This window comes from Ixodes scapularis, unplaced genomic scaffold (genome assembly GCF_016920785.2).
Source record: "Ixodes scapularis isolate PalLabHiFi unplaced genomic scaffold, ASM1692078v2 PGA_scaffold8__174_contigs__length_109621045, whole genome shotgun sequence".
Taxonomy (NCBI): Eukaryota; Metazoa; Arthropoda; class Arachnida; order Ixodida; family Ixodidae; genus Ixodes; species Ixodes scapularis.
In genome coordinates, this window is record NW_024609883.1 from 21,394,475 (window position 1) to 21,406,906 (window position 12,432).

Below are 12,432 nucleotides of genomic sequence, written 5' to 3' on the forward strand. Positions count from 1 at the left end.
TAGTGTTGCACGCAGGTTGCCTAATTATCTTTAAAACAAAATTAACGTTTAGTGTAATATTTACACCAGGAGGCACGTTTCACTTCAGGAACAAAACCAAAACTAACTGGTATTTTGGATTTAATTTCTCGATTATGTGTTAATTTCTGTTTCTCTTCTAACTCAAGATTTGACTCGCAGTGTAATTATTGAGCTAAAGAAATTGTTTGCGGAAACATTTTTTTTTTTTTTTTGACATACGTAAGAATCAGTTCATATGTTGCAGAATATCGCCACAAGTGATGAGTTTAGAATATGCTCACAAAAGGTAAAAAATAACTGCAAAAAAAAAAACACACACACACAAAACAAATTTACGCGAACAAAAAATCACTTTACAGCAATATTTATTGCTCGAGATTGATTTCATTGTAAGCAGTGATACAGTGCAGGCGAGCTGGTGATTAATCGACATCTTGTAAACCCTGAGATGGGGAACGATTGAGATTTTGTTGTGTTCGTCCGTTTTTTTAATCGTTCCCCATCTCGGGGTTCACAAGATGTCGATTGATTTCAGTTTGCGGCTGTTTCGTCCGCTTTAAATCGCGCGCCACAAGTTGGTAGGAGCGACGTGCGATAGCAACTCTTCGAAGGGGAGTGTAAAGAACTCTTCTCATTGGCTAAGAGATTGATTGGCAGCTTAGATCTGGTTGTTAAACCTTTGTGATATATTGTAATTTCCTTTTGAGTGCCATATTTTTACGTTTAAAAAATAACCCGTGTAATTCGAGTTATTATTATTATTTACAAAAGGTTTACAAGACGGACCTTTCCGTTTGGAGTTTCGATTCAAAATTTTTTCAATGGCCGCCGCTGTCTGCTCGCGTGCTCGCGCGGCTCCCGTCCATAGTGCTCGCGCCACTTTCGCCGGTCTCGCCCGGCTCTGGTCTCGCCTACCTCGACTAGTCGTTTGTCCTAAGTGATCAGTATTTCCTGCTTCAGTAAAACTTCCTGAAATGAAGTGGTGTGTGTTTAGCAGCTGTCACAGGTGTTAGTGATAGGAAGCGACGCGAGGTTTTGGCTTTCATAGCGCGGTTTGTTAATTTTGTTTTCCTTTTGCAGTGTAAGTGTGTTTTTTTTTTTTTTCTTTTTTGCTTGCGTGTGCAAATGCCGACTTTTTGGAGATGTCAGCTCCTGCAAACCGGCGCCGTTGCTCTGTAAAGGGCTGTAAGGTTAGTGATCGCGACAGCGAGTCTTTCAGCAGCCATGTCGCCCCGAAAGATGACAAGCTAAAGGCTATTTGGCTGGAGGCAATCGGGCGTTCGCGTAGCGACAAACGTGTCCAAGTATGTTCTCGTCATTTCGCTCCGGAGGTCTTCGAGCTTAGCACCGCGCACACCGAACGTCCGCGATTGAGACACGGGGCGGTCCCGACGCTATTCCTACCGGGTGCAACAGCTGCAACTGCAGCATCATCGGTAAGTCATACTTCTAGGTATAATTGCTCACTACGCTAAAGTTTCGGGTGGCGCATTGTCTCGTTTTAGAACTGTTTTATTTTAACCGAAAATTGTTGTAACGCTGGTAAGCGAGTGTCAGCATCAAGCAATTACAAATAGAGCGATGCTATATGCACTGCGTAGTGCACTTTGGACGGAAATTGCTATAGACCTTTTCCACAAGGGCGCCGCCATCTTGAATTGTCGTCACTTCCAGTATGGGCGACGAAAAAAAAGTAAAACGTTTCAACCTGTAACTAGTAAAAAAATAGAGGCGAGCCAAAACGAGAATGTGTGACGGTTAGGCTTATGTCCTAAATGTCTTCTATTGGCGTGGCAACGGCAAAGTTACGTTTTCGCCCATACTGGAAGTGACGTCAATTCAAGATGGCGGCGCCCATGTGGAAAAGGTCTATACACCTTTCCAAAAAACACTCGACCCCAGGGGCAGCGAACCGTTTTCGAGCCCAGTCACTGAGTTTGAGGCTAGACTCTCACCGGCGTCCCTCCTAACCCTAACCGAGTGGACTGTGATTTCAATAGGCGCAGCCTGCGTACGCGCAGTTTCAAACGCTGCTGGCGGCTAAATTCTCGTCTTTTTTCGCTATATTTTGTGTTTCAATGTACATTTATGTTCCCGAGGACATTGAAAAAGCATTGTGCCACATTTGAAAAAAAAAAAAGAAGCAAAATAAAACTGCAAACTCTTTTTGTTGGGTACGCGCGCGACAGAACGAATGCGACTGGAATGTTTAGTTCTAGTTATTTGTTTTTTTTCTTACGATAGGTTTTGACGGCGCCGCGGGATTCGCCGGATGTGGAACGACAATGCGCTTTGCTGTCAAAAATAAATTGCAACAGAAGAGGGCCGAAAGTCATGCATTTTCCACGCTCACAAATAACGTGTTTACCGATGGACAGGACACGGACATACGATGGAGGAAGTGTTAACGTTCGAACAATATATCGTACGTACCACACGATGGAGCGTTATCCGAAAAGAATTTATTTGAGAAAGATCTCAAATAACACAGTCACAGTCGACCGACGACAGTCAAATCTTGACGATCGGACGGAATCCGAGATGACTTCGTTTTGGGGCACGCTTTGGAAAGAGCTTCCTTTTTTTCACGACCGCACCAAGGCAAAGAAACAAACGCGACTGACCCGTTTCTCACCCCAACCCGGACAACTATTTTTGGAGATGACTGAGGATTCTACGTGGATTGTCTCTGGGAGGGGGGAGAACAATGTTCGGCAAAATCGCGTCGAGGGTCGTTCGACGTCCTTCACCTCCTTCGTTTCCCGTGAATGTCGAGCAGAGAAGCTTGAATGGCAGGCACTTACCAGCCTTATTTCTCACAATGGAAGATAACACAAAAAGGATACGGAGCACGCATAAAAAAAAAAAAAAAAAATAAGTGGAAACTTTCAAGAGGTGCCAGAAAACGTCGAATGCAAAACCGCAAAAACGTAGGTAGAGAACCGCGCTGAGCGGGTCTTCACAGTCCCAGAGAGTGGCAGGAAATTTCTAGCTGATAGAGGGCGCGAGAGTCGCACCAGCCGCATCAGTATCAGCAACATGGCGGCGGCCTAGGAGCGTTTTTTGGAAAGGTGTATACGCACTGCGCGGAGAGCTCATGCCGCTCGGGCATGGAGAATATGTTGTTCAGTTCAGTTCAAAGAGCGTTTATTGATGCCATTAAGCAGGGAAAGGGATGTAAGAATGCATCGGTGGCTAATAGTCGAGGCCTGGATGCGGCATACTATTTAAAACATGTACACTAAATAAACGATTCCAGCTTTGCCTCGTGGAGGAAGTCCAGGAGACTTCGCAGGATCGCTCGTTGTTGGTTCTCGTTTCCAGGGGGATGAGTCCAGCCTTCCAGAGTGGCAATGTTCTGAGGTCGAAATTTTGCCCTTTCTGCTTGATACTTGGGGCACACCCACACTTGGTGGTATGTGTCCGCCTTAGCGTTCATGTCGCACTGGGAACAGAGGCCAGACCTTTTGCCTTTGTTCCACGATGCGAGTCTCGCGGGTGATAGTGTTGCTTCTGTGCGGACTCGGGTGAGCAGAACCTGCCCTCGTCGTCCAAATCCCCGTGAAGGGAGCAGGGGATGCGCCGGCTCGGGCAGGAGCTCTTCAAGTTTCGCCTGGTATTCATTTTTTATCCCGGCCTTTTCTTCGGCGGGGTCATATTCTTGTGACTGCCAATCGACGATGGATGCTCGATCTCGAGCGGTCACGTCATATTGGTGATCTTGAAGTGGAAGCGTTTCATCTCCGGGCCCGCGGAAGGAAGGGGTAGCAAGGGCGTCGCGGGCCAGTTGATGGGCTTCTTCGTTGCCTGGGATCCCCGCATGACCAGGAACCCACTCGATTCTTGTAAAGACACCCCGCGACCTAAGTGTCGCGGCGAGCTTTTTGATCTTGCGTACTTGGACGCTAGGGCTATTCTTGTTTCGACACTCTTTCACCGCCTCCTGTGAATCCGTAAAGATCCTGAGGTTCTCAGGGAGGTCGGTGGCTTGAGTGACGACCGTCTCTAATGCAAGGCGGATGGCTGCCAGTTCTCCTCCCTTTGTTGACACCGTAGGGGGTAATGCTTCAATTGCCTCGAGTCGAAGTGCTGGGAATACCACGGCAGCCGACTTGAGGATGACGGGGCCTTCAAGCGATGCAGTGTCCGTATAAGCAGCAACTACGGTCTTGCTTTGCTTCCAGCTCTCCACCATTTTGTTGTGTGCTTTTACCCGGCGGGCCAGTTGTTTGGTGTCCCCTTTTCTGCATGCTCTTAGAGGCTTGCTGCTTGTGATGGCCGCGAGGTCTTCCCACGGAGGCAGTTGTTTCTGCAGCTCTGGGAGGCCATCTACCGATTTTTTTAGGAGTCGCATGATGCCTCTTCCTTGCGGTGTCGTCTTAAGGCGTTCGTCGTGCGCGTTCCTTCTTGCTTCCACGACGTCGTGCAATTTGTTCAACTGCGCGTACTGCCTCAGTTTGACGAGAGGAGTGAAACGGGGCAGTCCAGTGATAACTCTCATAGCGTGGTTGTTCAAAGCTTCGAGACGTTCCCATTGCCTTGCAGTGAGCCAATAGTGGCGTGCTCCGTAGCATACCCGGGATACTACGAGAGCCTTGACCATTTTTTTGGCAATGTCTTGTGACGCTCCCCCGCGTGCATTACAGATCCGTCTGATCATGCTGAGCACCGAGTTGCACTGTTTGAGTGTGTCGCGGAGCCAAGCGTCTCCTTTGCCGTTCTCCTCGATGGTGATCCCCAGGATCTTTACCGAAGGGGACGGCTGGATTTGTTTCCCCGCCAGGACCAGGTTGAGTTTGGCTGCATAGTCCTCCTTCACGCGAATTCTCGGGCTGCGTAAGACTGTATAGTTCGTCTTTTCTGGTGCCGCCTGCATTCCCACACGGGCCAGGTGAGCCTCGATTATATCTAGTCCAGATTGTAGTATATCTCGCTGCTTTTCGAGATCGTCCCCATAAGCCCAGATCGAAACATCATCCGCGTATACGGTGAATTCTAGGCCAGAGATCTTACTGAGTTCGTGTGGTAGCGCCACCATCGTCAGATTAAATAGCGTAGGCGAGAGGACCGAACCTTGTGGGACACCCACGTGGTTCGCTCTTGGCGCGCTATCGTGCCTGCCGCAGCGTACCGAGAATGTCCTCCCTTCCAGGAAACTCTTGATGAAGTTGAGGGTCCTGCCGGTGATGTTAAGCCGGCTGGCTTCCTTGATAATTGTCGCGTGGGGCACGGAATCGAACGCTTTTTTCACGTCGATGGCCACGATGGTCCGGAATTTAGATTTGTGCACGTTGCGAATGACGCTGGACGATATCAGGGCCAGACTTTCTTGGGTGCCCAGGCAAGGCCTGAACCCAGTCTGAGCTGGATGAAAGGCCCCCGTAGTCTCGAGATGCCAGTCAATTCGGGCCAATACCATCCGCTCCATGACTTTGCACGTGCATGATGTTAGAGAAATTGGCCGATAATTGTTTAGTGATTCCTTGTCCTTGCCGGGTTTCGGTATGGGAATGACCAAAGAGTGTTTCCAGTGCTCGGGCAGCTTGCCGGTGATCCAAATGAGATTAATCCAATTTAGCAGTTGGAGCTTGGTGTTTTCGGGGAGGTTCTTGAGCATAGTCATTGTGACTTTGTCTGAGCCGGGAGCTGAGCAGGATTTCCCCTTGTGGAGCGCCCACTCGAGCTCACCCAGAGAGAAAGGCCGGTCCATGCCTTCGTCCGGTGCTAGGACCTCTATGTTGTACGGATTTCCGAGCCCCTGATCATCCTTACATGGCGGTTGAGGAAAGAAAAGATCTCCGGCCATGTCAGCGAGCTGCTCCTCTGTCTTATTCATCTTTAGTGCCAGTATGCTGGTGCCCTTCTTGCTCTTTTTCTTCCCGAGCATGGCTCGACTTACCGCCCAGAGCCGCTTCACCGAAGTCTTCTCGGTTAGCGAGGAGCTGAAGCCTATCCACCTATTGGTGCCGAGTTGCTTAGCGTACTGCTTGGCCTCTACCGTGGCTCGCGTGATTGCTCGCCGGGCTTGCGGAGTCTTGCGTCCATTGCGGTACCGCTGCACCGCTTGAAGTCGCTTAGCCCATATTCGCAAGAGGTGCAGGTCGGGAGTTGGCGCATCTTCTTCAATTTTGGTCTCGGTGGTCGCTTCTTTCAAGGCGTTGTTGAGCAGACTCTCAAAGCTGGACCCGGGAAAGTTGTCCGCTTCTAGCGCTTGTCGAAACTTGTCCCAGTGAACCGTTTTCACGACCCTTTTCTTGCTGCTGCCTTTAATCTTCCGAGTTGGTGAGAACTCAAAGTAGATTGGCCAGTGGTCGCTGCCCCAGAGGTCCCTGGCTCGCTTCCACTTTTGATGTTGAGTGTAAGGGTTCGAAGTCCACGTGAGATCAGGGGTGGTGTCTTTCTGCCTGACGTCCCCCATTCGCGTTTTGACTCCTGATTTGTTCACTAGTTGGATCCGGTGCGCCTGCATTTCACCGAGCAGCTGCTCCGCTCCCTTGGTGTTTGCATCGTAACCCCACAGATGGTGCTGTAGATTAAAGTCACCTCCGTAAAGCTTTTGATCCTTTGGGTAGAGACTGTGTAAATGCCCTATCCATCCGTGATCGTAGTTGTGTTTCTTGCCTCTTATAGGTCGGTAGTAGACTGATGTGAAGATGACGTTCACTTGCCGCTGGACCGTGGTGCGAACTGCTACTATTTCCTGGTTGTCATCGCAGTACTTTGACAGATCAACCTGGTGCTGATCCCAGTCCTCTTTGATGTAGACCAGGGCTTTCCCCGGAGGGTCGGCGCTCTGTCCCGGACGGTTATTAGAGATCGATGGGCTTGAGTAGAGAATAAAACCTCGTAGGCTAATGTCGTGTGCGTTGGCTTCCTGCAGAAGCAGGACGTCGGGCTTCTCGTCGGGTTTGTCGTGGAATCTTGCTCTGAGCTCCGCCACTCGACTGCGAAGCCCCCGGCAATTCCACTGAAGCACCTTGATTATGCTTTAATGCCACATATGCTGCTGGCGAGTGTCTTCCATTGGTTGAAGGAAGCTTTGTATTGTCTGTTTTCTTCTTGCAGCGTTTGAACCGTGGCCTTCAGCCTATCCAATTCTGCTTTCAGGGAAGCGTAGGTGTTCTGCTCTGCTGGGGGTGCTGCCGGGTCGAGTCCCTTACGGAGCCTGTCAGCCCAGAGTTGTGAGGCGCTCGGCGGGACCGGGATCCTGATCTCCCTGGAAGCAACCTCTCGCTTTTGCTGCAGCTTGTGCTGTTCCTTATAGCTCCTGACTTGTTCTCTCATCCGTTTGTTGGTTTCTTGCCATGTGGGGCAGGCACGGTTTGTGCCTATGTGCCCAGCCTTCTTACACCCTTGGCAGAACAGGGCGTTCGGAGTTGGGCATCCCACTTGGTTTTCGCTATGCGTGTTGCCGCACGTTGCGCAGACCGTAGCAGTCGGGCAAATGTCCGGCTTATGCCCCAAGCGGTGGCAGTTACCGCAGGTAACTGCTTTTGGCATGTACGGGAACACTCGCATGTACCGCCTTCCGTACAAGACGGATCGCGGTGGCTTGTCTCCGTCGAAGGTTAACATTGCGGTGTTGGTCTTGCCCAGACGTCGGGCGGCCACCACGCGCACCTTCTCCGATTCCAGTTCAAGGTTGAGTACCTCGTCTTGGGGATCTTCTTGTAGGGTGTGAATGTCGTAAATTACTCCCTTGCAATAGGTTGCGCCGTAAGTGCGAAAGACTTGAACGGGTATTTTCTTGCCCTCGATGTCGACCTCGACGATCTTCTCTAGGACGGCCGCCAATGCCTCCGAGTCAGTCCTGACCGAGATGGTATTGGCCTTTTCTATTAGGTACATGGTGTATGTTGTTGGTGCATGTGTGCTGTTTAGAAGCACTTTCAGTCTTGGAATGAGCGGCTTGATCGAAGTGCGTGATCTTGTCAGGCGGATCTTATACTCGATTTGCCGACGCTTTTGGGGCTTGGCGACAACCCCCGTTATTGCTTGCGCATTCGGGTTCCCCCGTGCCCGTTTGCCTTTTTTCTTGTGTGTTACGGTTATCCAAGGATCTCCGTTGTCTTGGAGCATGGGCGCTTCCTCTACCACAGCTGCAGCTCTTGGCTGCGACGTCCTATCCCCCGTCGTGTCGTGGGGCTGACTTTGCGGAGAAATATTTGACGTAGCGCCTGCAGGCGTGTGTGTAGGGACGGTCGACGCCTTCTCGTTGGCCTTTTTGGCTTTCGTTTTCTTCTTCTGTTGCTTTTCGGCAACAGGAACAATGTTGTGAGTCTCTCCTAAAATGCTTTTGAAAATGTCTACAAGGCTTTCCTTCGAAATGCTCGAAAGTAAAGTTCGTAGAGCCTGCTCAACAGTCGGTGCTGAGTTCTCTGGTGAAGAAGTGGCTTGCTCACCGAAATGGAATACAGTGGGCAGCTCGATGACTGGTGTCATGACTAGCATAGGTTTTGCTGGGGTCGAACTTGCCGGTCCCGTCGTGACAGCGGCGGGTCCGGCGCTTGGCCCGGCGAGGTTTCTCGTGTCCATGTCCATGGTTTCTAATTGCTGGTCTTGAGGGCTCGAAGTCTTGGCCGCTTCTTCCTGGTTGTCCAGAGGAGCCGGCATCATTGTCTTTCGACAACCGGCCCCCCAGACTTTCAAGACGGGGTGTATTAGGTGCTAGGCCTAATATCAGGAGCCTAAGAAAAACGCGTCCAATCTCTTCGGTACCTTCTTCTTTCTCCAATATGTTGTATCTTCTAGCTAATTACTTTCCGGTCACTTCGTCTTCTTCTGTCCTTTTCCTTTCTACTTCCTCTTCTTTACTAAAAAAGATTAAACATAGAGTCTCGTGGCAGCTGCGCTCAAGTGTGGTCTTTCCATTCCGGGTCTCCAGACACCACATCCTTTCTGGCGACGAGGATGGAGGGATTCGGACTCAAGCCACCTCCAGACTTCTTGGAGAAACCAGGGACTCCGGAAATTCCCTGGGAGCGATGGCTTTCGCTGTTTGAATGTTACATGGGTGCATCTGGTGCCCATGCACTGCCCGTGGAACGCCGCCGATACATGCTCCGCCACTGTCTGGGAATAGAGGGTCAGCGGGTCTTTGACAACCTGCCTTCTTCCCGCGCTGTCGCTGTGCCGTCGCCAGCAACGACGTCAGCGGCAGCCATTTCTGCAACGACGTCAGCGGCTGCCACTTCTGAACCGCTGACAACGAATGTCTACCAAGAAGCTGTCGACGCCCTCAGCGCGCACTTCAAGAGGTCGTGCGACGTCAGCCTGGAGCGTCACCGCTTCCGTCGGCGCCATCAACAGCCTGGAGAGTCCTTGTCTGATTACCTGACCGCGCTTCGAGACATGGCAGTTCCGGCCAACTTCGGGTCTGAACAGGACGAAAACATTCGGGAACAGTTCACGGCTGGAGTGCTGTCGACTACAATTCGAGAACGGCTGCTCCTGGATAGCACCCTTCCCTTCGAGCAAGTGGTGAAAATCGTCCTGAACATCGAAAGAGTCAAGGCCGAAGCCAAAGAGATAACCGTGACTACAGAAAAGCAACTCGCATGCAACGTCACGCACGCCGCCGAGACCGTCGACTACCGACCTTCACGTGGAGCTTCGTCCTCCCGTCAATTAGTGGGGCAGAACTTTCCACCGCGTCACGGCGACCGGTACAGCTCGCAATTTCAGCGAGAGTCACGTGAGTGCGTTCCTTTTGCCAAAAATAGACCTGGCTATCGCGCTACAAGGTACAACGACCAACAATCGACTCGATCCACTGCGTTCGGACAGCCGCGGCGAGCATTTCAAGCCCAAACACCTAAGCGGCGCGAAACCTATCGCGACGGTCGATCATGTGCAAATTGTGGGTTCGGGGTGGACCGCTGTCAGAGCTACGACACGTGTCCAGCACGAGGAAAGACTTGCAACGGTTGCGGCCGTATCAGACACTTCCAGCGCGTGTGCCGCAGCAGGCACCGACCTGTCCACCGTCAAAGTCACGTGCGAATCCACGAAATCTTTTCCGACGAAGAGGATGACGAGACACAGGTTTGCCATGTAGCTACGACTTCCCGGATGGGAATTTACATTAACGTAAGTGTCTACGGTAGACCCCTTACGTTCCTCTTGGATACCGGCTCGTCAGTGTCCATCGTCGAAAAGGAAGTATTTCAAAAGTATTTCAGAAATGACGCAAAGATTATTCCACCGCCGGTAACTCTCCTCAACTACTCCCGGCAACGTATTGAAGTCCTGGGAGCGTTCAACGCAACAGTCACGTTCAAGGAGCGTTCAGCCAGGATTATGTTTTATATAGCGAATACTGGCACGTCGTTGTTGGGAATGGATGCCGTAAAAGCCCTGAATCTTCAGATTCAAGGATCAACAATGAGCTGTCTCTACACGGAAACTGAAGACTCAACAGAAGCCTCCGAACAGAGCTCTGAGAGTGCCGTACCTCTTGACCCATCATCTTCGGGTCACAGCTCGACAGGAGCTCCTGAACATCAAAACGAGCGGACGACACTGCTTACAACTGTACCTTCACGGGCCTCAGAGCGAGATGTGTCGTCGGACTCCATCAAAGCTGCGTGGATGTCCTGTCTTCAACCCCAGGAATCTGCAGCTACGTCCCATGGACTTCTGACGCAAGTTGATCCTCCAGGTCGTGAGAACATGGCGAGACTCCCACTAGCATTACCGGGCCTCCCAACGTCCTTGAAGGAATACAGCCACCTCTTCTCTCCCGAGCTGGGTCACGTGAAGGACTACACTCACAAGGTGAAGATCCGAAAATCAGTGCAGCCCGTGCAGCATAAAATGCGTCGCATTCTATTGATGGCGCGGAAGCCTGTGACTGAAGAAATCAAACGCCTTGAGGCAGCGGGAGTTATTGAGCGCATAAGTGCCTCAGAATGGGTGTCACCCATTGTTGTGGTCCAGAAGAAAGATGGATCAATTCGGATGTGTGTGGACCTTCGTGAAGCTAATAAGGCTGTCGTTATTGACAGTTACCCTCTTCCTCATGTTGAGGAGCTTCTTAATGCGCTGCACGGCGCGAGACGTTTCTCTAAATTGGACTTGGCGTCAGCTTACCATCAAGTCACACTACACCCTGACAGCCGAGACTTAACCGCGTTTATAACGCACGAAGGCTTATTCCGTTTCAAGAGAGTTTGTTTTGGTCTCGCTTCTGCTCCAGCTACCTTCCAGCAGATGATGGCAACGATTCTAGAAGGATGCGAAGGGGTCTTGTTTTACCTGGACGACGTCATAGTCTTTGGTAGGACTGGAGAAGAACACCTGGAGCGATTGCGCCATGTCCTCCAGCGAATCGCTGATAGTGGACTCAAACTTAACAACAAGTGCGTTTTTGACGTTGCCGAACTTTCATTTTTAGGCCATCATGTCAGCGGCGAAGGAATCGCCCCACTTAAACAAAAGGTAGACGTCATCAACGCAGCTCCCATCCCAACAGACATTTCGCAACTTCGATCATTCCTTGGGATGGTAGAATACTACAGCCGTTTTGTTCCTCGTCTAGCCGCAGAAGTAGAGCCCCTGCGCAAGTTCTTGAGAAAAGACATTCCATTCATTTGGGATACCGAAGCTGACACCAGCTTCAAGAAAATCAAAACAATGCTATCTTCGGCAAGGGTTCTGAAGATGTTTGACCCCAGTCTTCCCATAATCGTATCCACCGATGCGTCTGGATACGGGCTCGGTGCCGTGCTCCAGCAGCGCAATGGAAATGAAGTTCAGACCATCGCTTTCGCCTCTCGCACACTAACAGCAGCGGAGAGAAAGTATTCGGTGGGTGAAAGAGAAGCATTAGCATGTCTGTGGGCATGTGAGCGGTGGCACAACTACCTGTGGGGCCGCCGTTTCACCCTTCGGACGGACCATCAAGCCTTAATGACGCTGCTAGCAACACGGGGTACAGGCCATCGACCCCTCCGAATTACGAGATGGTCGACCCGTCTCCTCTGCTACAATTTTCAAGTCGAGTTTCAACGCGGAGCGGAAAATCAGGTCTCCGACGCGCTTTCTCGCCTCCCTCAGCCTGAGGATGAAGGCGGTACCGAATTTGACGAGGAAATAATTTCCTTCATTGCATTGCAGAACGAATGCATCACCAAGCTGCAACTACAAGAAGCTACAGCCAATGACTCGGTCTTGTCTGCTGCCATGACATACGTCACATCTGCGTGGCCTTCAAGACGGAACTTGTCTTCCGAACTCATCCCTTTCTATGACCTTAAAGATGACCTCGCCGTGGATGATGGCATTCTTTTAAGGGATGAGCGGTTCGTGATCCCTCAAGAGCTGCAGGGCATTCTCATCGCCAAGGCGCACGAGGGGCACACCGGGATCGTCAAAACCCGTACGAGGCTCCGAGAGCTCTACTGGTGGCCG

The 12,432-nt window shown here is 51.0% G+C and overlaps 1 protein-coding gene across 1 annotated transcript in view; it reads left to right on the plus strand.

Annotated features, from left to right (window-relative positions):
* The first annotated feature begins 1,095 nt into the window (after positions 1 to 1,095).
* LOC8036688 (zinc finger protein 271) overlaps positions 1,096 to 12,432 on the plus strand; it is a 28,765-nt gene continuing 17,428 nt past the window's right edge. The window contains exon 1 of the mRNA XM_029993391.3: positions 1,096 to 1,457. Within this exon, the coding sequence (XP_029849251.2) occupies positions 1,164 to 1,457 (294 nt within the window). The 5' untranslated portion in view covers positions 1,096 to 1,163. The remainder of the gene's footprint in view (positions 1,458 to 12,432) is intronic.